Below are 23,553 nucleotides of genomic sequence, written 5' to 3'. Positions count from 1 at the left end.
TGATAATAATTTTATAATTATATTTTATTATTATAAAATATAATTAGTCTTCTAGATATTTAACTAATAAATTAAAAAACTTATATAGTAATTTAAAGATTTAATTATTCTACGGATTCTTATAATTTTACCTAATTTTTAATTAGGTCTCTATATTTTTTTCTGTTCAATTAGGTCTTTGTACTATATAATTTTTTTCAATGTAGTCTCTACCGTGACAAAAACGTAGAATATTCTATTAAAAAAATGAATATTCTCACTATTAAGATTAAAGACCTAATTGAAAACACCTTCATATTTCGAAAATTCCAAAATAATCCTTAGCATTTTGTCCCACAATCACAATCTGCCCTAAGTTCTTCACTGAGCCCCTGTGTCGCCACGTCTCCTCTATTCGACGTCCATCGCGTTCTCGGCATCCATCGCGTTCTCGTCGTCCCTAACATGCTTGTCACCCTCTGCCTCGTCCACGGCTCATCCGCCGTTGTTACTCGTAATCCTGGTATGCTCCTTCGCTCCTTGTCATCCACGCTCTGTCTCTACAACAACAGGTGATAATTTATTTTTTTTTCAGTTTTTTTTCAAGGTTGATTCCTTGATGTTATTGATGTGAATTTTATTGTTGATCGATTTATGAGCTAATTAGAAATAAATATGGTGGTGGTTAAATTAAAATATTGAATTGGTTTCTGAATTGATTTATGAATATGAATATGAAGATGCAGGAATTTCGTTAATTGTTGAATTGGTTTATAAATTAGTTTTGCTAATTATGAATTTTGTTGATTGTTGATTGTTGTTACTGAAATGATGCTAATTTATTATGTTTTTTCTTTTTTCTTTTTAGTGTGGTGATGGGCGATTTGAATTTAACCATAGACCTACATCACGGATTATTAAACTTCACTGAACTATTATAATTCACAATATCAATTACTTATTTTCCAATATTTTCCATTCTCCAAAGCATTGAAGGAGTGAGTAAAATCAAGGATGGATATAACCCAACAACTTGGATGTTGGAAGTTACAACAACAACACAAGAACTTAGTTTGGGAGTTGATTTTACAGATTTATTCAAAAACTCTTATCTATATAGGTAAGCTAATAATGCATATGGCTAAGGTCTATATATACTTATAATATTCTTGAGCTCCAAAATGCTTAGACTATTTTACATGGCTTTCTCAGGAGAAACAAACAACTTATACAAGAGTTGGGATAGCCTGCTCCTGGTTCAAAGGATCTTAAATAAGATCCTTGAAACGAAAACAACTGTTAGTTGAATAAATAGTTGTTTGATGAAATTTGCAATATGATTTTCCTTTAATATCTTTAACACAAGGTATATTTTTTTCTTTAGATAAAATCAATTGCTTATCTTTTAATAAAATATCAAATATTTGATTCGATTTTGTAATATCGAAACTATACTTTTAACCACTCTTATATTTTGCTTCACTAATTTTTTCAGAAGTTATCTTTTTTAATGAAGAACAAATATAAGGTGGGCCTTTCTTAAGTTCAGGCAAATCAAATTCAATAAAATTATGTTCTAATTCATCACTCAAGATTTCCTTTTCGACATATGAAACGTTTTCTTTTCAAGTCAAAGGCTTATAAATTTTGCTTTGATTTTCCTTTCTGAAAGCTTCTTTATCTTTTCTAATCAACTCAACTTGCCTTCTCTTTCCGCTAAATGGGCTAAGTCAGGAATATAAACATTCACTAACTTTCTATGCATATCAAAACCAAGACTATTGATAGCCATCTTGACAATTTCAATTTCATGAAATGACACAAAATATTTGTTACGAGCATTTTTAAATTGAATCATATAATCATCGATCAACTCATCAATTTCGCATTTCAGTATAAATAGATCTGTCAAAGTATGGTCAATTCTCCTCGATAAAACTAGTTATGAAAAACATTCTCTAATTAGACTCAAGTCTGAATCGAATTAGGCCTAAGATTTGAAAATCAAGTGAACCTATTTTTCATTAAGGAGGATGGGAAAAACATTTTCAATTTTTCATTGTTTGCCAAATTACCAAGCTCTACCAAATATCGAACAGTTGATTCTCCAACTTCTCCAGTAAACTTTGTAAGTATTTTAGGATTTTTCACTCTCCTGGGCACTTCAGCCATTTGCATGACTTCGGGAAAATCTGAAGCAAAATATGCTTGATGCATAAATCCTACATTAATACCCACTCAATTAAGTACATTTTTAACAATCCGCGTCAATTGAAATTGATCACCCTGCCGATTCGCTCAAACTTGATTCAAAATATTATCAGTATTTTGACCTCGTCGAACAACATGAAGATGACCCTCCTCATTATGATCATTTGGAAAACCTTCCTCATTATTATTTCCTAAATTTTGAAGTTGATCATTATAACCAACATCAAAATCTACAATGCTAGCAATCTTATTGACTTGTCTAGCCAGCTGATCATACTTAGCATTATTATCAACCATTATAGGATTAAGAATTGTAGTCATTTGCTGGGTTAGCAAATTAACTAAATCATGATGACTCTCATCAATATGCTATAAAAAATAGCTAGTGACCTAGAGCTATTTGACGTAGAGCCAACCTGATAATCTCGACTCATTTCAGAATGAGAAAAATTAGGCTGATTACTAATCGTAATTGGCACACTCTCAAATTGAATTGGAGGTACATAACCCCTAGAAAGTGGCACATAACTAGGAGGAAGGCCGAATGGGAGCCACTCAGCAATTACTAGAGGTTGATTTGATACAAGCGCTATTCTAGGGTGTGTATTTCACCCATTAACCCCAGTATTTGTACTAACATTTTCTTCAAATTTTGGGTACTTCCTTCTGTATGTCATATCACATTCGCATAAATTTGGGAACCACCATTGAAGTGTTTGATTCCACATTGCTATTTGGAATATCTTCAGACATGTTAATGACCTTACCACTTCGTAATCGCATGCACTATGTACAATTGAATCATGCATAAAAATTAACAACTTTATTTTGACACATTAAAAACTGTTTCACTGGACGTGTCAATTCATTTAACAAATTTTCTGCAGATTTAAATGAAAGAATTTAGTCACTGCAAAAAAGAATCTGAGATAATTCGAAATCTAATATCTGAGAGCAAAATCTACTCTTCTTTTGCGGTTACCATTTTTACTATACATCAAAGTCTCCTATCTTTGTTATGATGAAGAAGCAAAGATTTTTTATATAATTTTTCTTTAAATGAGGAACTAAGAAATCAAAATGATATTGACTTACAAATTAAAATACTTCAAAAAAGTAAATAAACTTGACTGAAATATGAAGTTTGTTGTAAAGTAAATAAAAGAGAATGAAAAGCAAACTTCGAATGCAAAATGACTAAACTTGAACTTGTTAGAAGAATAAATTACATAAAAATAAAGTATAGAAATCATAAAAGAAAATGTAAGAAAACATAGAAGAAAATCTATAGAAATCTCAGAAAGTTGCCGGAGATTTGAGATGTCCGTAAGAGTGTTTTCTGAAGAAAATTTTCAACCACTAATCCCCTGTTTGCTGCTCTAGTTATAAGTATCTTCCACCAATCCTGTGCTGCCACCTATTGATCCTCTTATGACTAAAAATTAAAAAATAATCGTTTCCACCAAAACATTTTGCGATAACTACTTCCTTGACTACGCCCACTTTTCTATAAAAATGTATTCTGCCACCATATCGACTTCATCTTCAATGTTAATTAATCACACTTACATTTATATTGTCTTATTCATTAATTGAAATTTTATTCCTCTTTAATAGATATCAACAACCTAACTTAAACAATTCACCATTCAGGTAACATCGACATAATCAGTCTAAACTTCTGTAGTAGCAAAAATGCAAATTACAACCATGTAACACCTATACTTTGACGAGCCCCAGACACATTGTGATAGATCCAGTGCTACGACAATCATCCTAACTCATGGTGTAGTCAAATATGTATGACATCACAAATAGGATTAGCATGCTGCGAGAATGATTCCACCAAAACTTTTTGTTATCAAATAAAAATTCATGGTTTGATTCGTCAACAATCGATTCTATTTGTAAGACTCAATCTTAACTCACCACAAACTCATTATGAACTAGCAACAATATATAATATAATATAATCAAATTAACTTATAAATTAATAAATTGAATAAACTTATTTAAATTTAAAGTTAACTCATTTAATATATAAACTTAAATAGAGACTTAAATTTATTCAAAAACTCATAAATTCAACTTAACAAATTGTCAATGAGTTATCATCCAGTTGACTTGAGTTCCTTAGAACTCTAATTATGATATATGAGAGGAATATACTTATTAATTAATTGAGTGCATAATTGTTCACTGGCACATGCATATGAAATATTAAATTATTTTTAATCTTGTTTTCATGATTCAATTGGATGATTATGGAATTAATAAGCTTTTGTATTGATTTAAAATTACTTTTATCTTTTAATCTCACTTCATTATCGATATCTCTTAATATTATTAATTATTAATTATCCATAAAATAAAAGTAGAATAAAAAAACAAATATATTCTCTAAAATTTCTTTAAGAAAACTATAAAAGAGTGAGATTATTAAGGGTAACGTGTCAAACATAATTGGCATAAACTTGGTAAGGAATGCAAGAATTATATTGGACAAAAAAACTCGTATTCACATAAAAAAAGAGGACTCAATACTCATACATAATTACATAGAATGGCGTGGTGATTTGTGAGAATACATATATTAATTATAATCACTAATTATGTTATTTTAAATTAAATGATTTATATAATGATAATTTTATTTATTGTTATAAATGTTAAATTGAATAAGTTATTATTACTTTTAATTTGAAAGTAAATGAAAATAAAATCAGATATTATTTTTTGTTTTTTAAATAATGATCTTTTTTGGATTTTAGATATATTATCTTTTGAATTTTAGATATTATTTTATTTGGGCTTTAGGATTTAATGGGTGCCATACTCAAATATAAATAGATTTTTTCAGTCTCTAATATATCAAAGTCGTATTTTGTTGTTCTTTCCCCATCAAAAGAGTTACACTTCAGCTACCTAGAAATACAGAAAATTTTGGTCGAAAAAGATCGAAAGAACTACAAGATCCAAACTCTTCCGATCATAATTTATATTTATGAATTTAAGTACGTTTTTGCACTACAATATTTTTAATAATTCAATATAAATAATCTGAGTTATTGAAATTAATTTATTCCAACTGCTCATATACGATAGTAAGTACTATATAAGTTGCAAGTTATAACCAACCCCAGAATGAAAATAACATCAATTATTAATCAATCAATTAAATAACTTATAGCTAAAACACGTTAAATAATAATTAAACTGCGGAATAGCTGAACTGGCATCATCATCTTCATCATCCAAATTCCCACATTAGCAACATGCATATGGTGGTTTCGTTAGCCGAAAGTATCTCCAATGCTAAATTATTTTCATTGAATTTGACCTGAATCTGAGTCGAGAATAATATCATTGAATTAACCTTTTAATTATTGTATCACTTTACAAACTATATATTATTGAAGGGCGCTTGTACTCTTTGGGATATCCGTTGAAACTATTGACAATGTCAAATTAAATAGTCAGAGTAGTTTACACTAAAATTTTAGATAAACAATAGGTTTACTCCTAATATAGGAGAAATATATCTAAATTATTATAACTTAAATAACAACATTTTAAACACTGTTATAATATTAATTATTATTGATAATTTAAAAAGTGATCATATCTTTTAGCAAAATCTCAAACGAATATTAATCTTATTAATCAATGTACAATTTTTCACAATATTTATTATTTCGATTAAATTTTTTGTGATCCAATATGTATTTGTTGTTATCATATTTTAATATAATCCTTATTAAACTTTTTTATGTTGAATTTTTATACAATATTAAGCAAATTAAAAACTGAAACATTACATTATAACTTAATATTAAATAATATATTTTAATAATAATTTATATTTTTTTATTCTTGAATCAGTACATATGTAAATAATCACATATATTGTTTTTTTTTTTTTGGTCAAGATTTATTGTTGTTCATATACTATATCCCAAATACTTAAAGGTTATGGTTCAAAAGAAATTGTTCAATCAACTAGAGACTCAATGAAACAAAGAAGTTGGTGCAAAAAAGCGCTCAGAGGAGTGCAGGTCACTCCACGCGACCTGCTTAGGGCACGGGTATCATGACCCATGTCCAACTTGATTTCAAGAATAAATTACTGTTTCGATTATTAATTCACAAAAAAAAAACATCTATACAAGATGGTTAATTTCTCATATAATAAAAAAAAAGAAATCACTTACATTTGTAAATGAAAAGGTTTAGAAATAATGATCAAGTCATCGTTCTTTTTCATAAATATTCTATCACGCTCGAATATTTTTTATTTTTACAATTTATGTAAATTTGTTAAAATTCTTGTTAATTTAAACGTTGGAATTTTTAATAATAGATAATCTCACTATTATTTTAAAATTGACGTGAAAACATTTTCAATATTTTTGTCATTATGTTTGATTTTTTTGCTAAGTCCAAATTAGTTAATACTCTATTTTAGATATGTGTCAGAATAATTATAATGAAAACTATTAAATTACTTTTCCACCTTAATCCATAACAACAATAAAGAAGTCAGTAGCCTACAAATTCAGTCCAACAGAATACATAAATTCAATTATAATTTTAGTCTTTATTATCTTATCTTTATCTTATCTTCGGTTGTTCTTATCTTATCTTTATTTGCTTTTATCTTTCATAGGACAATACTTTATATATATTTAGTTTTACCCTCATAGTTCACACACATATTATTCACCAAAAAAAAGTTCCAACATTCACCAGAAATTGTGAGCTAAGCAAAGAAGGAAGAATGAAATTGAAGGAAAAAGATTTAGCAGTGAACCAAATGGGAAGAGTGACCATAATCCCTGAAGAATCCGACGACCTATGGATTCTCTACAACATCATCAACCCCGGCGATTACGTCACGGCCGATACCTCCCGGAAGGTCCACCACCAACTCAACGACGGCAAGAACACCACCGCCTCACGTGTCAGGCTCTCTGTCCACCTCAAGGTCACCTGCCGCGACTTCGACAAGGACTCTTCCACCCTTCGCATCCAAGGCCACAACCTCGAGCCCAACGTTACGTCGCCGTCGGATCCTTCCACACCCTCACGTTGGAGTGCAACAAACCCTTCGAGCTCCACAAGAAGGTCTGGAAGCACGACGTCGTCGAGGCTCTCCAGGAACGAGAGAACCACGAAGTTTGTCCCGACGCAGAACTCGCAGTAACTCTCTTTCAACAAGACCAAGCTGAGATTTATCTGATTGGAAAAGGTGTAACTGCCATGGTTTCCAAGGTTGAAACCTCTTCTTCGAGGCTCGGAGGAAGAAAGTCTTCATCTTCATCTCCTTCTTCAAACACTAAGAACGTGTTCTTTCGCGAGATTTTCGCGGTGTTCATAAAGCACGTGAATCTGAACAAGGTTAAGAACACTGTAATCGCAAGCGAGGATTTGAAAAAGGACGAGTTTCGAAGGTTTATGATATCAGAGGCAAAGAGGATGAAGATGAGAAGCGTAGAAGAGAACATAGGAAGGATCGTGGTGACTGCTGGTGGTGGTTGCAACGGCGATTTGAAGGATCTTTTGGGAGAAAGCACGGTGATGAATCTTATGAAGGACAGCAAGGTAGGGTTGCAGATTAGGACACTGAGAAAGGTTTGGGACATGGTTTTGAATGACTCGGATCGCGCTTGCTACGGATTGAAGATCGTGGAGAGTGCTCAGGAGATGGAAGCCATTGAAACGCTTCTAATCAGTGATGAGCTGTATCGGAGCGATGAGGTTGCCATAAGGAAGAGGTACGGTTGTTTGGTGAAGGTGGTTAAGGATAGTGGTGGGGACGCTTTGGTGTACTCTTCCATGCATGTTCTGGTAGAGCAGTTGCAGCAACTCACCGGTATTGCCGCCATTCTCAGGTTTCCGTTGCCTGTTCTTGATGATGATGCTTATTAGAGCAAGGTTTTATGATTAATTAATTGTCTAGGTTGATTAATTATCCTAATTTAACTATACTTCAGTACAATTCAATCAATTAACAATCAATAAAATTTCTTGATCTATTAGTTTTCTATTCTTTAACAATTTTATTATGGTATCACGACCTTGGTATCCTCCTTGAGGAGAATATATAAGTTATCATCTTTTCGGTGAGAAATCACCATGCTTCATTTTCAATCTCCTCTCACAATGAATAATCAATCTTCCAATTCAGTTTAAGATCCAACCAATCTTTGTTAAATGCATCCAAGTGAAAATCCAACCCAGTTTTGGTTACCCCGGTTCTTTACCAGCAATTCCGTCTGTGCCTCCTTTCTTTCGACAGTTTCGTCTGCATTCTGTTTTAGCAGTTCCATCTGCAATCTTATTGCGCTCTACGCACCCTCTCTTATCGCGCTCTACGCGCCATCTTTTATTGCTCTCTGCGCACTTATTTTTTCATTTTTCTTTTGAAGATCGCTGCTCAAGCACATCATCTCCTTTTATATTTTTGCCACTGGCAGCTCAAGCTCCGCCGCACGCATTTTTTGAATATCGCTGCTCAAGCACGACATCTCCTTTTATATTTTTGCCGCCGGCAGCTCAATCTCTGCCGCACGCATTTTTTGAAGATTGCTGCTCAAGCACAGCATCTCTTTTTATATTTTTGCCGCCGACAGCTCAAACTCCGCCGCACGCATCTTCCTCCGCGTCACCACATCAGACGCACTTTTCTCAACAATTATATCGGAACTTATCCAAGCTATGGATTATTGACATCATCCATCCACCAACTTGCGGGGGCGTATTAAGTTACTTTTCCACTTTAGCCCATGACAACAATAAAGAAGTCTCGTGACCCACAAATTTAGCCCAACAGAATACATAAATTCTATTACAATTTTAGTCTTTATTATCTTATCTTTTATCTTATCTTTAGTTGTTCTTATCTTATCTTTATTTACTTTTATCTTTCATAGGACAATGCTCTATATATATTTAGTTTTACCCTCATAGTTCACAACACACATTATTCACCAAAAAAAAAAGTTCTAATATTCACCAGAAATTGTGAGCTAAGCAAAGTAGGAAGAATGAAACTGAAGGAAAAAGATTTCGCAGTGAACCAAATGGGAAGAGTGACCATAATCCCTGAAGAATCCGACGACCTATGGATCGTCTACAACATCATCAACCCCGGCGATTACGTCACGACCGATACCTCCCGGAAGGTCCACCACCAACTCAACGACGGCTAGAACACCACCGCCTCATGTGTCAGGCTCTCCGTCCACCTCAAGGTCACCTGCTACGACTTCGACAAGGACTCTTCCACCCTTCACATCCAAGGCTGCAACCTCGAGTCCAACGATTACGTCGCCGTTGGATCCTTCCACACCCTCACGTTGGAGTGCAACAAACCCTTCAAGCTCCACAAGAAGGTCTGGAAGCACGACGTCGTCGAGGTTCTCCAGGAACGAGAGAACCACGAAGTTTGTCCCGACGCGGAACTCGCAGTAACTCTCTTTCAACAAGACCATGCTGAGATTTATCTGATTGGAAAAGGCATAACTGCCATGGTTTCTAAGGTTGAAACCTCTTCTTCGAGGGCCGGAAGAAGAAAGTCTTCATCTTCATCTCCTTCTTCAAACACTAAGAACGTGTTCTTCTGCGAGGTTTTCGCGGCGTTCATAAAGCACGTGGATCTGAACAAGGTAAAGAACACTGTGATCGCAAGCGAGGATTCGAAAAAGGACGAGTTTTGAAGGTTTATGATATCGGAGGCAAAGAGGATGAAGATGAGAAATGTAGAAGAGAACATAGGAAGGATCGTGGTGACTGCTGGTGGTGGTTGCAATGGCGATTTGAAGGATCTTTTGGGAGAAAGCACGGCGATGAATCTTATGAAGGACAGCACGGTAGGGTTGCAGATTAGGGCACTGAGGAAGGTTTGGGACATGGTTTCGAGTGACTCGGATCGCGCTTGCTACGGACTGAAGATCGTGGAGAGTGCTCAGGAGATGGGAGCCATTGAAACGCTTCTAATTAGTGATGAGCTATATCAGAGCGATGAGGTTGCCACAAGGAAGAGGTACGGTTGTTTGGTGAAGGCGGTTAAGGATAGTGGTGGGGATGCTTTGGTGTACTCTTCCATGCATGTTCTGGCAGAGCAGTTGCAGCAACTCACCAGTATTGCCACCATTCTCAGGTTTCCATTGCCTGTTCTTGATGATGATGCTTATTAGAGCAAGGTTTTATGATTAATTAATTGTCTAGGTTGATTAATTATCCTAATTTAACTTTACTTCAGTACAATTCAATCAATCAACAATCAATAAAATTTCTTGATCTGTTCTTTTTCTATTCTTTAACAATTTTATTATGGTATTAGGGCCATGGTATCCTCCTTGAGGAGGATATATAAGTTATCATTTCGGTGAGAAATCACCATGCTTCATTTTCAATCTCCTCTCATAATGAATAATCAATCTTCCAATTCAGTTTAAGATCCAACCAATCTTTGTTAAATGCATCCAAGTGAAAATCCTAACCCAGTTTTGGTTACCTCGGTTCTTTACCAGCAATTCCGTTTGCGCCTCCTTTCTTCCGACAGTTTTGTCTGCATTCTATTTTAGCAGTTCCATCTGAACTCTTATTGCGCTATACGCGCCCTCTCTTATCGCGCTCTACGCGCCATCTTTTATCGCGCTCTACGCACTTATTTTTTTATTTTTCTTTTGAAGATCGCTGCTCAAGCACAGCATCTCCTTTTATATTTTTGCCGCCGGCAGCTCAAGCTCTGCCGCACGCATTTTTTGAATATCGCTGCTCAAGCACAACATCTCCTTTTATATTTTTGCCGCCGGCAACTCAATCTCTGCCGCACGCATTTTTTGAAGATTGCTGCTCAAGCACAGCATCTCCTTTTATATTTTTGCCGCCGGCAGCTCAAATTCTGCCGTACGCATCTTCCTTCGCGTCACCACGTCAGACACACTTTTCTCAACAATTTCATCGGAACTTATCCAAGCTGTGGATTCTTGACATCTTCCATCCACCTGCTTGCGGGGGCGTATTAAATTACTCTTCCACCTTAACCCATGACAACAATAAAGAAGTCTCGTGGCCCACAAATTCAGCCCAATAGAATACATAATTCAATTATAATTTTTAGTCTTTATTATCTTATCTTTATCTTATCTTTAGTTGTTCTTATCTTATCTTTATTTGCTTTTATTTTTCATAGGACAATGCTCTATATATATATATATATAGTTTTACCCTCATAATTCACAACACACATTATTCACCAAAAAAAAAAGTTTCAATATTCACTAGAAATTGTGAGCTAAGCAAAGTAGGAAGAATGAAACTGAAGGAAAAAGATTTCGCAGTGAACCAAATGGGAAGAGTGACCATAATCCCTGAAGAATCCGACGACCTATGGATCCTCTACAACATCATTAACTCCGGCGATTACGTCATGGCCGATACCTCCCGGAAGGTCCACCACCAACTCAACGACAGCAAGAACACCACCGCCTCACATGTCAGGCTCTCCGTCCACCTCAAGGTCACCTGCCGCGACTTCGACAAGGACTCTTCCACCCTCCGCATCTAAGGCCGCAACCTCGAGCCCAACGGTTACGTCACCGTCGGATCCTTCCACACCCTCACGTTGGAGTGCAACAAACCCTTCGAGCTCCACAAGAAGTTCTGGAAGCATGATGTCGTCGAGGCTCTCCAGAAATGAGAGAATCACGAAGTTTGTCCCGACGCGGAACTCGCAGTAACTCTCTTTCAACAAGACCATGCTGAGATTTATCTGATTGAAAAAGGCGTAACTGCCATGGTTTCCAACGTTGAAACATCTTCTTCGAGGACCGGAGGAAGAAAGTCTTCATGTTCATCTCCTTCTTCAAACACTAAGAACGTGTTTTTCTGCGAGGTTTTCGCGGCGTTCATAAAGCACATGGGTCTGAACAAAGTTAAGAACACTGTTATCGCAAGTAAGGATTCAAAAAAGGATGAGTTTTGAAGGTTTATGATATCGGAGGCATAGAGGATGAAGATGAGAAGCGTAGAAGAGAACATAGAAAGAATTGTGGTGGCTGGTGGCGGTGGTTGCAACAACGATTTGAAGGATCTTTTGGGAGAAAGCACGGTGATGAACCTTATGAAGGACAACAAGGTAGGGTTGCAGATTAGGGCATTGAGGAAGGTTTGGGACATGGTTTCGAGTGACTTGGATCACGCTTGCTACGGACTGAAGAACGTGGAGAGTGTTCAGGAGATGGGAGCCAGTGAAACGCTTCTAATCAGTGATGAGCTGTATCGGAGCGATGAGATTGCCACATGGAAGAGGTACGGTTGTTTGGTGAAGGCGGTTAAGGATAGTGGTGGGGACGCTTTGGTGTACTTTTCCATGCATGTTCTAGAAGAGCAGTTGCAGCAACTCACCGGTATTGCCGCCATTCTCAGGTTTCCGTTGCTTGTTCTTGATGATGATGCTTATTAGAGCAAGGTTTTATGATTAATTAATTGTCTAGGTTGATTAATTATCCTAATTTTGCTTCACTTCAGTACAATTCAATTAATCAACAATCAATAAAATTTCTTGATCTATTCTTTTTCTATTCTTTCACAATTTTATTATGGTATCAGAGCCTTGGTATCCTCTTGAGGAGGATATATGAGTTATCATCTTTTCGGTGAGAAATCAACATGCTTCTTTTTCAATCTCCTCTCACAATGAATAATCAATCTTCCAATTCAGTTCAAGATCCAACCAATCTTTGTTAAATGCATCCAAGTGAAAATCCTACCCCAGCTTTGGTTACCCCGGTTCTTTACCAGCAATTCCGTCTGCGACTCCTTTCTTCCGACAGTTTCGTCTGCATTCTGTTTTAGCAGTTCCATCTGTACTCTTATTGCGCTCTACGCGCTCTCTTTCTTATTGCGCTCTACATGCCCTCTCTTATCGTGCTCTACGCGCCCTCTCTTATTGCGCTCTACACACTTATTTTTTCATTTTCCTTTTGAAGATCGCTGCTCAAGCACAGCATCTCCTTTTATATTTTTGCCGCCAGCAGCTCAAGCTCTGCCGCACACATTTTTTGGAGGTCGATACTCAAACACAGCATCGACTTTTATATTTTTGCCGTCAGTAGCTCAAGCTACGCCGCACGTATTTTTTGAAAATCGATGTTCAAGCACATCATCTCCTTTTATATTTTTGTCGCTCGCAGCACAAGCTCCGCCGCACGCATCTTCCTCCGCGTCACCACGTCAGACACGCTTTTCTCAACAATTTCATCGGAACTTATCCAAGCTGTGGATTGTTGACATCTTCCATCCACCAGCTTGCGGGGGCGTATTAAATTACTCTTCCACCTTAACCCATGACAACAATAAAGAAGTCTCGTGGCCCACAAATTCAGCCCAACAGAATACATAAATTCAATTATAATTTTAGTCTTTATTATCTTATCTTTATCTTATCTTTAGTTGTTCTTATCTTATCTTTATTTGCTTTTATTTTTCATAAGACAATGCTCTATATATATATATATATATATATATATATATATATATATAGTTTTACCCTCATAATTCACAACACACATTATTCACCAAAAAAAAAGTTTCAATATTCACCAGAAATTGTGAGCTAAGCAAAGTAGGAAGAATGAAACTGAAGGAAAAAGATTTCGCAGTTAACCAAATGGGAAGAGTGACCATAATCCCTGAAGAATCCGACGACCTATGGATCCTCTACAACATCATCAACCCCGACGATTACGTCACGACCGATACCTCCCGGAAGGTCCACCACCAACTCAACGACGGCAAGAACACGACCGCCTCACGTGTCAGGCTCTCCGTCCACCTCAAGGTCACCTACCGTGACTTCGACAAGGACTCTTCCACCCTTTGCATCCAAGGCCGCAACCTCGAGCCCAACGGTTACGTCGTCGTCGGATCCTTCCACACCCTCACGTTGGAGTGCAACAAACCCTTCGAGCTCCATAAGAAGGTCTGGAAGCACGACATCGTCGAGGCTCTCGAGGAACGAGAGAACCACGAAGTTTGTCCCGACGCGGAACTCACAATAAATCTCTTTCAACAAGACCATGCTGAGATTTATCTAATTGAAAAAGGCGTAACTGCCATGGTTTCTAAGGTTGAAACCTCTTCTTCGAGAACCGGAGGAAGAAAGTCTTCATCTTCATCTTCTTTTTCAAACACTAAGAACGTGTTCTTCCGCGAGGTTTTCGCGGCGTTCATAAAGCACGTGGATCTGAACAAGGTTAAGAACACTGTGATCGCAAGCGAGGATTCGAAAAAGGATGAGTTTCGAAGGTTTATGATATCGGAGGCAAAGAGGATGAAGATTATAAGCGTAGAAGAGAACATAGGAAGGATCGTGGTGGCTGCTGGTAGTGGTTGCAACGGCGATTTGAAGGATCTTTTGGGAGAAAGCACGGTGATGAACCTTATGAAGGACAGCATGGTAAGGTTGCAGATTAGGGCACTGAGGAAGGTTTGGGACATGGTTTCGAGTGACTCGGATTGCGCTTGCTATAGACTGAAAAGTGTGGAGAGTGCTCAGGAGATGGGAGCCATTGAAACGCTTCTAATCAGTGATGAGCTGTATCGGAGCGATGAGGTTGCCACAAGGAAGAGGTACGGTTGTTTGGTGAAGGCGGTTAAGGATAGTGGTCGGGATGCTTTGGTGTACTCTTCCATGCATGTTCTGGCAGAACAGTTGCAGCAATTCACCGGTATTGTCGCCATTCTCATATTTCCGTTGCCTGTTCTTGATGATGATGCGTATTAGAGCAAGGTTTTATGATTAATTAATTGTCTAGGTTGATTAATTATCCTAATTTAATTTCACTTCAGTAAAATTCAATCAATCAACAATCAATAAAATTTCTTAATCTATTCTTTTTCTATTCTTTCACAATTTTTTTAAAAACAATATGCATATTTAAATAGAAAATATTTTTTTTCCTTCATACAAATGTTGTTATCATTAGATTAACTGTAGATTGTGAATCTCACGACTTTAACTCATTTAGTGTCTCTGATTTTAAATTTAACAAGTGTACGGACTAATTATAGCATTATTATTAGTGTTAAATTAGTATGAAAAAATGAGAATAATAACGAAGGGAAAGTGAAAAAGTGGAGGGGAGGGGGAGAATGACCATTGACAAGTGAAATAATACATATATTAATGTAAAAATATATAATAATTAATTTTTTGTGCAAACATATTTTTAATGGGAGTGTTAGATAAATAATGATTATCTTGAACAACATAAATAATTACCAATTAAATATAAATATATTATATTCTAATTTAATACTACTCATTAAATTTACTCTTTTAATTTTATTAATTTACATTATTTATACATTGTTCAAAAATATTATTAGTTATCTATATTTTTCCATTTTTAATACATTTTTGGGCGCATGGTGAGGTAAGTGAGCAAGTGAGCTTAGTGAAGTCCGCAACCAGAGAGAGAGTGCCAGGTATATATGACTGAGTAGGTGTCATGCTCTTTTTGCATGACAAGCAACCCAACCCGTAAAACCCTTCATCACTTTAACTCTCTCTCTCTCTTCTCTCTAAAAGTCTCAAATCTCTAGAAACATAGAGAGAAGCAACAAAGTAAAGAAAGAATAATAAAAGGCATTCATTCATTCATTCATTAATGTTCCGTCATTGGTAGGTATTGTTGATCAGAAGAGAGAAAGAGAGATCATATGATGGCTTACAATAAAGGGTTGCATGGAAACATTGGAGGAGGAGGAGGAGGAGGAGGAGGAGGAGGAGGGAGTCACAGTCATAGTCATAGTCATAGTCATAGAGGGAGGCCATATGCATTGATGCTGCTCATTGCATTTGGGGCTGCACTTCTTGGTGTCATGCTCCTTCATAAGCTCAGGGAGAGGCGCATCTACAACCTCATTCTCAAAGACAAAGATCATCAACTTCTTTCCGTCAAGCTTCTCTTGCAGGTCTCTCTCTCTCTCTCTCTCCATATACACGTGTCGTGCAGTCCTCATCACACGTATACATCAACATGCATTAATCAAAAGCTACCAAGCTGCACCAAGATGAAGCAACCTTTTCTAGCTACCTACCAAATTCGTTAAATCATTTTCTACTTTGACCAAATTTGTTTAATCATATAAAATAAATTTTGGTAGTAAGCAGAACCGAGAAGCTAATATTTTTAGTCTCTTAAAAATTTTTTTTCCGCTTTTTCTAAATGTCTTTAAAACTTCATCTTAAATTCTTAATATATGAAAATTTCTTTTTTTAGTAAAAAAAGGATTTTTTTTTTGGGTGCAATATAAACTGAATCAAATTTTCTTGAACTATCTTCTAATTAATGTTGCTGATTATAGGATGAGGATGATAGATGTTAACGTTTTAGTTCCATTTGAAATTTGAATTGATTTATGTGTAGGAAGTGTGGTTCATTGATATTAGTAGTGCAATTGCAATGAGTCTTATGTGAACCTTGGTTGCTTTCAATTACACAGAAGGAAAGAGATCACACCAAAGAACTGAGTAATAAGAATGAAGAAATGAAGGGTAAACTATACGCTTTGAGGATTCAAAAGATGGAGGTTGATAGAAAGGTTGTGGAGATGCAATCCATCATGGATTCCCTGAGAGACGAGCAGAAAGTGATGGAATCGGCATTCGAGGAGAAGCAGAACGAGCTCAGAACAATGCAGGAGAAGGGGATCAATTTAGGAGGAGGGAACTCTCAATTAACAGCACTGAGGGAGGATCTGAAGAAGAAGGAGGAAGAAATAGAGAACTTGAAGCGCCGTCTTGAGATCCCTGCTAAGACCCTCAATGATCCAGCCATCATTAGGAAAACTGTGATAGGAAATGGAACAGTAGAAGCACAGGATCAAATTGAGAAGGAAGAACATGCACTTGATACTGCAAAAGCTGAGGATGGTGATGTTAAAACTGAAGTAAAAGATGAAATTCAGAATAATGAGAGAGCAGGGGAAGGAACCGAGGGCCATGGAGATGATAATGGTGGCGGTGTCGCGACGAAAGATGTTGAAGCTGAAGTGGTGGATAGTGAAGTAAAGAAAGCAATCAGAGAAGAGAAGCCAGGACAAATTGAGAGCAATGCAAATGCTGAAGATGAGGAATCTAAGGTGAGGGAACTGGCAGACAGTGCCGGAACAAAGAAGAAACACGGACGTGTGAGTAGAATGAAGGGGAAACGGTGGAAAACAATCGTGAAGAACAAGTTAATGGAGAGAAATGGAATTTCTGCAAGTCATGCCGAAGTAAGCAAAGGCAACGAAAAAGCTAATGTAGAAGTGGAAGGTGAGTTGAAGGAAAATGCTGCAAGGGAGAAGAAGGAACAAGCCAATTTACTTAAGCCTGAAAATCATGAAATCAGCACAGATGTTAGAAACATGATAGTGAATGATACAAATCATCAGGTGACAAACAACAACGGCACCGGCATCAACCCGGAACAAGAGGGAGTGGATGAAGAAAGACTGACAGAAAATAATGAAGACAGTGTTGCTCAACAAAACTGGAGCAGGAGGCATATCAACAAAGCTACCAAGGATGGTGCACAATCAAAATCCAAGGTGTTAGATGAAGAGCAAGAAGCAATAGAGATTTCAGATGTTCAAAACAGGGATGATGATGAGGAAGATAATGGTGAATTCTTCAGGGATTCCCTATCTGATGTTGAAGATGATAAGGAGGAGTACAAGGAAGAGATAAATGAGTCAGAGTTTCAGCCTGATTTGTGATTTAGTTGTATTTGCATGATCTTTAATACGCAAATTAGAGTAGTGTGTTTGGTTTGGTAGGAACACTTCAAATCACTGGCTTGAGAGGGTGCAAGTGTGTAACATCTTAGCAAGTAGCAAGTAGGTTTCGGTGAACTTTATTCCTCTCTATTTAGTGAACAAATTTTCGTTTTATATTGCAGTAATTTCTTCTTACTACACAAACTCTGCATTATCAATGGAAGTTGGAGCTGCTAACTTGCTGATATCAGCTTAAATAATCAAATCAATTGCCACTAAATCTAACAAGTTTGCCATCCCGGTTGGGATCGATGCTTGAAATTTTCAAGCATTCCCAATGGGATTCAACTCATGTATCTTGCCAAAGTTGAACCAAATGATAAAATCTTGTTACGTATTTTATTGCTTTCAGATTTAAATATGATATAGTGTCCATTAACATCTAAAATATGTAAAATATTCTACCAACTTTTGGAAAATGGCTATTATACAGGAAACTGTTGCTGGAAATAACACTATTTGCTCTGGTCGTCTTAGTACGAGAATCATTTGAATACCGATAAAGATCCTGCGAATATACTTATTGATTGCAAATGTAGAGGAATTCACGAACTGGCTTAACACAAGCTAATGTTAAATGTAAATAAAATTTTACACGTTTTTTCAGGAAAAAAGCATCATCATCATCTCCCAACTTTCACTGTCTTCAAGGAATAATGGGTAACTATCCCAAATATTTCTTCAAGGAACAATGGATAACTAGCCCAAACATTTTTGTTTACCAGCAAATAACAGTGTCCCAGAAAATTCCTGGCACAACGAATTATTAAGGGGAAAACTTTCGGATGTAAACTAACATGCTCCAAGCCTCAATGAGATGCTTCCGCCAATTTCTGCAAATATACAGAACATTCAGTGAGCAAAGACTAGAAGCTCGAAACCACTCAAATAATACACATGTAACTGACATGACACTAGATTGTGAAAGACAACATTGCAAAAATCGTTCTAAACATCCTCCTGAAATGAAGTAAACCATAGGTACTTTAATGTATTGAAATTTTAAAAAGCAATCAACTCTTTCTTAATTTAGTAATGAGTAGGATGTTGCAGAGTAATATATCTTAGGAAGGAAGATTAATCGTTTCTTCTAAATTAATCATTGTAACATGCTAAAAGACCTGAACATTGTACAAATAACATACTTATAAGTGTCATTCCAAAAATGAAATTAGAGTAGTTTGGTTGGAAGGAAGAAATAGGCTGAAAACTTTAATGGATGAGTTTGAACGTGCAAGTGCAACACATGGATTTCATCCATGAAAATTTCGCTAACAATTTTATTCCCAACCAAACATACCCTTAAAAGTGGATGGAGGAAGTATAGTCTATCAGTTTCTCCGACTACATTAAATTATTCCAACCTCCATGATAGTCATCTTGCAATAATTATTTCTTAACAGAACAAACTGTCTTCAGTGACAACTAAGTAGAAACATGAAACCAAAAATTAATGAAACAATCAGATCTTGACTGTCAAATGAAAAATGCAGCATTGCCATCAGCGTTCAACAGGAAATAAGGAACCCAAAAAAAATTCTGGAGGTGTTAACCAATGACCTCCATGCAATTTTTCAAAAATGGTAAAGGAGAAAGGAAGTGGAAAAAAGATGCCTCTCACTGCCAACAGAAAGGCCTTGCATAACTTATAGTGAAGCAGCTATAACAAACAAGGTCATGCAGATTCACAATGATCTTAACTACAAGCCAATAATGATACTCTTGTAACAAAGGAATCGAAAATTGAAAGTACCTCTTCTTTCTTTCCCTTGCCTCCTGTGAAGAACTTGTATGTCCCATAGAAGAACAGTCCCCACCCAGTTAAACTGACAATCACAAACTGCACGTGCAAAATAAACCAGTCAGAAAAAGAATATCCGGAAACACATTTGGTTTCCAAGAAAATGATCCAATCATCTCATCCTCAAGCCCGAAAATTCTACTCACGTGCTCTTCCTTCCACTTAGATGGGCTCATTGGGTCTTCCCAGGCGTTAACTTTTGGAGGACCATGGTGATCTGCAGTAAACAAACGATCATAGAGCCATTTCACAAATGTCAGAAGTCTGCACTGCATACAAACATTCTACACAAGTAGAAAATCAATTTCATCACATGACATAGAACAAATGATCAACCAAACATCTATTCCTTCAATGAGGTTCACTTGGGGTCATTAAGCCAGAGTGCATCAAATCCCTTGTTTACCATCACGAGATATGTAAACAAAAATTTAGACACCTAGAGCCATAGAATAATTTCATCCATTTTTTATAAATATAACACTACCAAACCACACACATACTACTTAACCTAATGTTCAATTCACAATTAATACTCCCAAAAATTATAGCTCCAAAATCTCACAGAAGTGAAATTTACCCAATAATTTCCTAGATATCCCTAAAAATTAGTGGTCTCAATAGAATGGGAAACCAAAAGTTTCGCACTTTCGATTTCACTCTACGTAAATATCGAAGAATCTGGCCATACATGAAACTTAAAACCGGAAGCTGCAGTGGTGCGTCAATGCAGAGAAAATGGGGGCATTATTGATATATTGTTATCAAAGCGATGTAGGTAAATGAGATCGGAGAAATAATCGCTTAAAAGAGAGGGATTTTGATTATACGGCTAAATCCAAGCAGGCACTAGAAGACAGAGAAATGTGAAATTACCGGCGGCTCCCGCAAGATTGCGGCGGGGTACGAGAGAGGAAGGTTGAATCGGAGTTCTGGAAGTGGAAATAGAAACGCGAGTGAGAGATGCTGCTCGGCGAGCTGCGGTTGCTGCTACGGACGCCATTGCCTTCGGAGTTTCGGAGAGAGAGAGACAGAGAGCGCAAAGAAAGTGGTGGCGTGGTAATAGTTGAGGAACGAAATGTTCAAAAGGAAAGGGATCTTCTTGAAACGTCACCGTGTTTCCGTCCCTCAAATTCGTTTTTTCTTTTTTGAGTATTTTTTCTTTATTCAATTTTTTTTAAATCTCTAAAATAAAAAATTTCTAAAATAATAAAATAATTGTTATAAAAATAAACATTATGGTTTAGAGAATAAGAGAGAGAATAAAAAAACATAAGAGATGAATTCTACTAAAATATGCTTGCAATCAATAACAATACATAGCACTCTCTTTAGATTTAGTAGTAGATTAATGTCTCGTTAAAGTAAATGAAAAAAGAAGAATTTTTTACATATAAGTATTTTTTTTTATATAAGTTATATAAGTTATTTATTTTTTTTTTGTCTTTCTCTATGTCTCCTCTTTTTCTTCTTCTTCTTTTTTTTTTCGTGCCTCTTCTTCTTCTTCTTCTTTATTTTAAAAGTGTTTCATCTTCATCGTCGTGTTTCTCCTCGTTCTTCTTTTGATTTTGCAACATTATGTATTTTTTTTATTTGATTTTTTCTTTCAAAAAAATTATGAGAATATGAAATAAGAAAATGAAGAAGAAGAAGAAGCAGCAGAAGATGAGGAGGAGAAAGAAGAAGAGTTCTGAATTATGCATAAGATATACTTCAACGAATTTTGGATGTATTTTTTAAATCTTTTTGGTGTATTTCTGTAATCCTTTGGGTGTATTTCTATAATGATTTGGGTGAATTCCTGTAACCATTTGGGTGTATTTCTGTAATCGTTTTAGTATATTTCTGTAATCGATTGGGTGTATTTCTGTAATCGTTTGGGTGTATTTCTGAAGTTTCATTATCTTCAAAACGATTTCAAAGCTTGATTTCAGAAACCATGAAAATCGAAAAAAAACGAAGCAAGAATACCAATGATAAACGCAGATAAAACAACGAATGAAAAGACAGAGAGAACGCACGAAGGAGATCGAACAAATTTAACAAGAAACTCGTTTTTATGGAGGAAGAAGAAGAAGAGTAGGAGAAAAAGGAGAAGAAGAAGGAAGCGGAGGAGGAGAAGGAAGAATGCGAAACATGTCATGAAAATCGTATATGAGCCAGCGTAGTTTTTGTTAAGTTTCTCCCAACTTATATGACTTATAAACTAAATGACTTGTATGTGTAGTACTTATCGTGAAAAAAAAACTAAGTAAAAGAAAAAAATAAATTGTATAAAATTGTCTTGTTAAAAATCTTACTAGAAAAAAGTTTAAGGTTGGAACAAAACTCATGATTAGGTATTTTTATACCTTTTATAGTTACATATTATATCACTTGATATTTTTTATTCGGTAAATTCCACTAATTTTATGTACTAATTTATTAAACCTTGAAGTAGATAAAATTTTTGTGAATAAATCTATTAAATTATTATTAGAACAAATTTGTTAGAAGTTTGTATCATCACATTATTGAAGATTGTGCACATAAAAGAGTTATGATGAAATATGTATTCTCCTATTATTTTTAATGTATCTTTTATTTAATTGATATATATAAACATAATTATTTTCGTATATGATTGTTGGTATCTTCTTTGTGAATAAGTCACACATATCTTAGACGTATTGGATGATTGATTAAAAATAAATATATTTTCAGTTACTTTATAAAATTTTAATATTTTTATATGATTTGAGGAGATGTAACTATGTTTTTTTTTTTTTGGAGGATTAGGATATGGCTTCCACTCGTGAATAAATAATCTATTTGTCATATACTTTTTTGTGGGTCAAAAAAATTATTTGTATCTATATATTATATCCAGTTAATTAGAATGTAGATTTATTAAAGTAAAATAAATCATCTTATTAATAAATTCTTAAAAATATCTTAATATATGTTTAACATTATTTTTATTTCTTCTAGTTGGGTAAGAATTAAGCTTTGATAACAATTTTATTAAAAATACTATATCTAATCTTATGTTATTAGTAAATTACATTAGTGCTTTAATAACACTATCAGTACTTTAGGACAAAGGAACTCCTTATTACTTTCACAAGGCAAACGAATTTTTGTTCACATATGAAAAACTCAATTAGTTTACTTTATCCAGCTAAAATCTTTTTAAAAGTTTCTCACCATATAAGTTTACTGATAGATGAATATATTTCTATCAAATATTCAATTTATAAGTTCAGACAAAATTTTATTTTATTAAAATCTTTTATTTTAAATTTTCTTTTTAAATAATCTATAATTTTTAAATTTTTTTAAATTTAATAATATTTAAATCATCAATATATATAACAATAATAATAAATTTGGATTCAAACTTTTTTATGAAAACATATGAACATATATGATCATTATTTTTGTATCTATCATTTAATAAGTATTCACAACATCATTTATACCACATGATATCAGATTGTCTTAATCCATACGAAAATTTTTTAAGTCTTACTGAACAACCTCAAGAAAATTGTTGTATGTTTCAGATACTTTAAATCTCTTAGAAATTTTCATATAAATTATTTACTTATTCTGATGTATAAATAGATTATAACAACATGCATTAGGCAAGTGTTAAGTTTTTCATGTATGTACAACCAAACTAATGAGATATATTGATGTAATTGAATCCATCACATAGGAATAAGTTTTTGGGTAAATACTCAAAT

General features: G+C 35.1%; 6 protein-coding genes and 1 long non-coding RNA gene across 7 annotated transcripts; 6 read left to right on the top strand and 1 right to left on the bottom strand.

Moving 5' to 3' along the window:
• The first annotated feature begins 301 nt into the window (after positions 1–301).
• On the top strand, positions 302–1,307 carry LOC140182543 (uncharacterized). The gene is made up of 3 exons (XR_011878334.1): positions 302–551; positions 968–1,099; positions 1,192–1,307. It is a non-coding gene; the product is annotated as an uncharacterized lncRNA (long non-coding RNA).
• Positions 1,308–7,044: 5,737 nt separating this feature from the next.
• On the top strand, positions 7,045–8,118 carry LOC112773873 (protein PELOTA 1-like). Its single transcript, XM_029297383.1, has one exon. It carries the CDS (start codon positions 7,045–7,047, stop codon positions 8,116–8,118), a length of 1,074 nt encoding a protein of 357 aa, XP_029153216.1.
• Positions 8,119–9,914: 1,796 nt separating this feature from the next.
• LOC112773857 (protein PELOTA 1-like) lies at positions 9,915–10,388 on the top strand. Its single transcript, XM_029297382.1, has one exon. It carries the CDS (start codon positions 9,915–9,917, stop codon positions 10,386–10,388), a length of 474 nt encoding a protein of 157 aa, XP_029153215.1.
• A 1,820-nt stretch (positions 10,389–12,208) lies between these two features.
• LOC112773841 (protein PELOTA 1-like) lies at positions 12,209–12,661 on the top strand. Its single transcript, XM_029297381.1, has one exon. It carries the CDS (start codon positions 12,209–12,211, stop codon positions 12,659–12,661), a length of 453 nt encoding a protein of 150 aa, XP_029153214.1.
• A 1,170-nt stretch (positions 12,662–13,831) lies between these two features.
• On the top strand, positions 13,832–14,983 carry LOC112773825 (protein PELOTA 1-like). The gene has a single exon (XM_025818435.2). It carries the CDS (start codon positions 13,832–13,834, stop codon positions 14,981–14,983), a length of 1,152 nt encoding a protein of 383 aa, XP_025674220.1.
• Positions 14,984–15,721: 738 nt separating this feature from the next.
• Positions 15,722–18,145, top strand: LOC112789747 (uncharacterized). The gene is made up of 2 exons (XM_025831783.3): positions 15,722–16,176; positions 16,708–18,145. Exons 1-2 carry the CDS (start codon positions 15,922–15,924, stop codon positions 17,962–17,964), a joined length of 1,512 nt encoding a protein of 503 aa, XP_025687568.1. The 5' UTR covers positions 15,722–15,921; the 3' UTR covers positions 17,965–18,145.
• Positions 18,146–18,512: 367 nt separating this feature from the next.
• Positions 18,513–20,969, bottom strand: LOC112789748 (uncharacterized). Its single transcript, XM_025831784.3, has 4 exons — positions 20,702–20,969; positions 19,972–20,042; positions 19,778–19,864; positions 18,513–18,857 (listed from the first exon to the last, which is right to left on the bottom strand). Exons 1-4 carry the CDS (start codon positions 20,826–20,828, stop codon positions 18,834–18,836), a joined length of 309 nt encoding a protein of 102 aa, XP_025687569.1. The 5' UTR covers positions 20,829–20,969; the 3' UTR covers positions 18,513–18,833.
• Between the last annotated feature and the right edge of the window lie 2,584 nt (positions 20,970–23,553).

This window comes from Arachis hypogaea, chromosome 3 (assembly GCF_003086295.3).
Source record: "Arachis hypogaea cultivar Tifrunner chromosome 3, arahy.Tifrunner.gnm2.J5K5, whole genome shotgun sequence".
In the NCBI taxonomy this organism is placed as follows: domain Eukaryota; kingdom Viridiplantae; phylum Streptophyta; class Magnoliopsida; order Fabales; family Fabaceae; genus Arachis; species Arachis hypogaea.
The sequence above is the reverse complement of the archived record's forward strand: the minus strand, read 5'-3'. Positions and strand labels throughout refer to the sequence as shown.

Coding starts and splice junctions, on each gene's coding strand:
- LOC112773873 (XM_029297383.1), top strand. CDS start 7,045: ATGGATTCTCTACAACATCATCAACCCCGGCGATTACGTCACGGCCGA.
- LOC112773857 (XM_029297382.1), top strand. CDS start 9,915: ATGATATCGGAGGCAAAGAGGATGAAGATGAGAAATGTAGAAGAGAAC.
- LOC112773841 (XM_029297381.1), top strand. CDS start 12,209: ATGAAGATGAGAAGCGTAGAAGAGAACATAGAAAGAATTGTGGTGGCT.
- LOC112773825 (XM_025818435.2), top strand. CDS start 13,832: ATGAAACTGAAGGAAAAAGATTTCGCAGTTAACCAAATGGGAAGAGTG.
- LOC112789747 (XM_025831783.3), top strand. CDS start 15,922: ATGATGGCTTACAATAAAGGGTTGCATGGAAACATTGGAGGAGGAGGA. Junction 16,177..16,707: donor CCGTCAAGCTTCTCTTGCAG/GTCTCTCTCTCT, acceptor TCAATTACACAG/AAGGAAAGAGATCACACCAA.
- LOC112789748 (XM_025831784.3), bottom strand. CDS start 20,828: ATGGCGTCCGTAGCAGCAACCGCAGCTCGCCGAGCAGCATCTCTCACT. Junction 19,865..19,971: donor CTAAGTGGAAGGAAGAGCAC/GTGAGTAGAATT, acceptor TTGCACGTGCAG/TTTGTGATTGTCAGTTTAAC. Junction 18,858..19,777: donor GCAAGGGAAAGAAAGAAGAG/GTACTTTCAATT, acceptor GTATATTTGCAG/AAATTGGCGGAAGCATCTCA.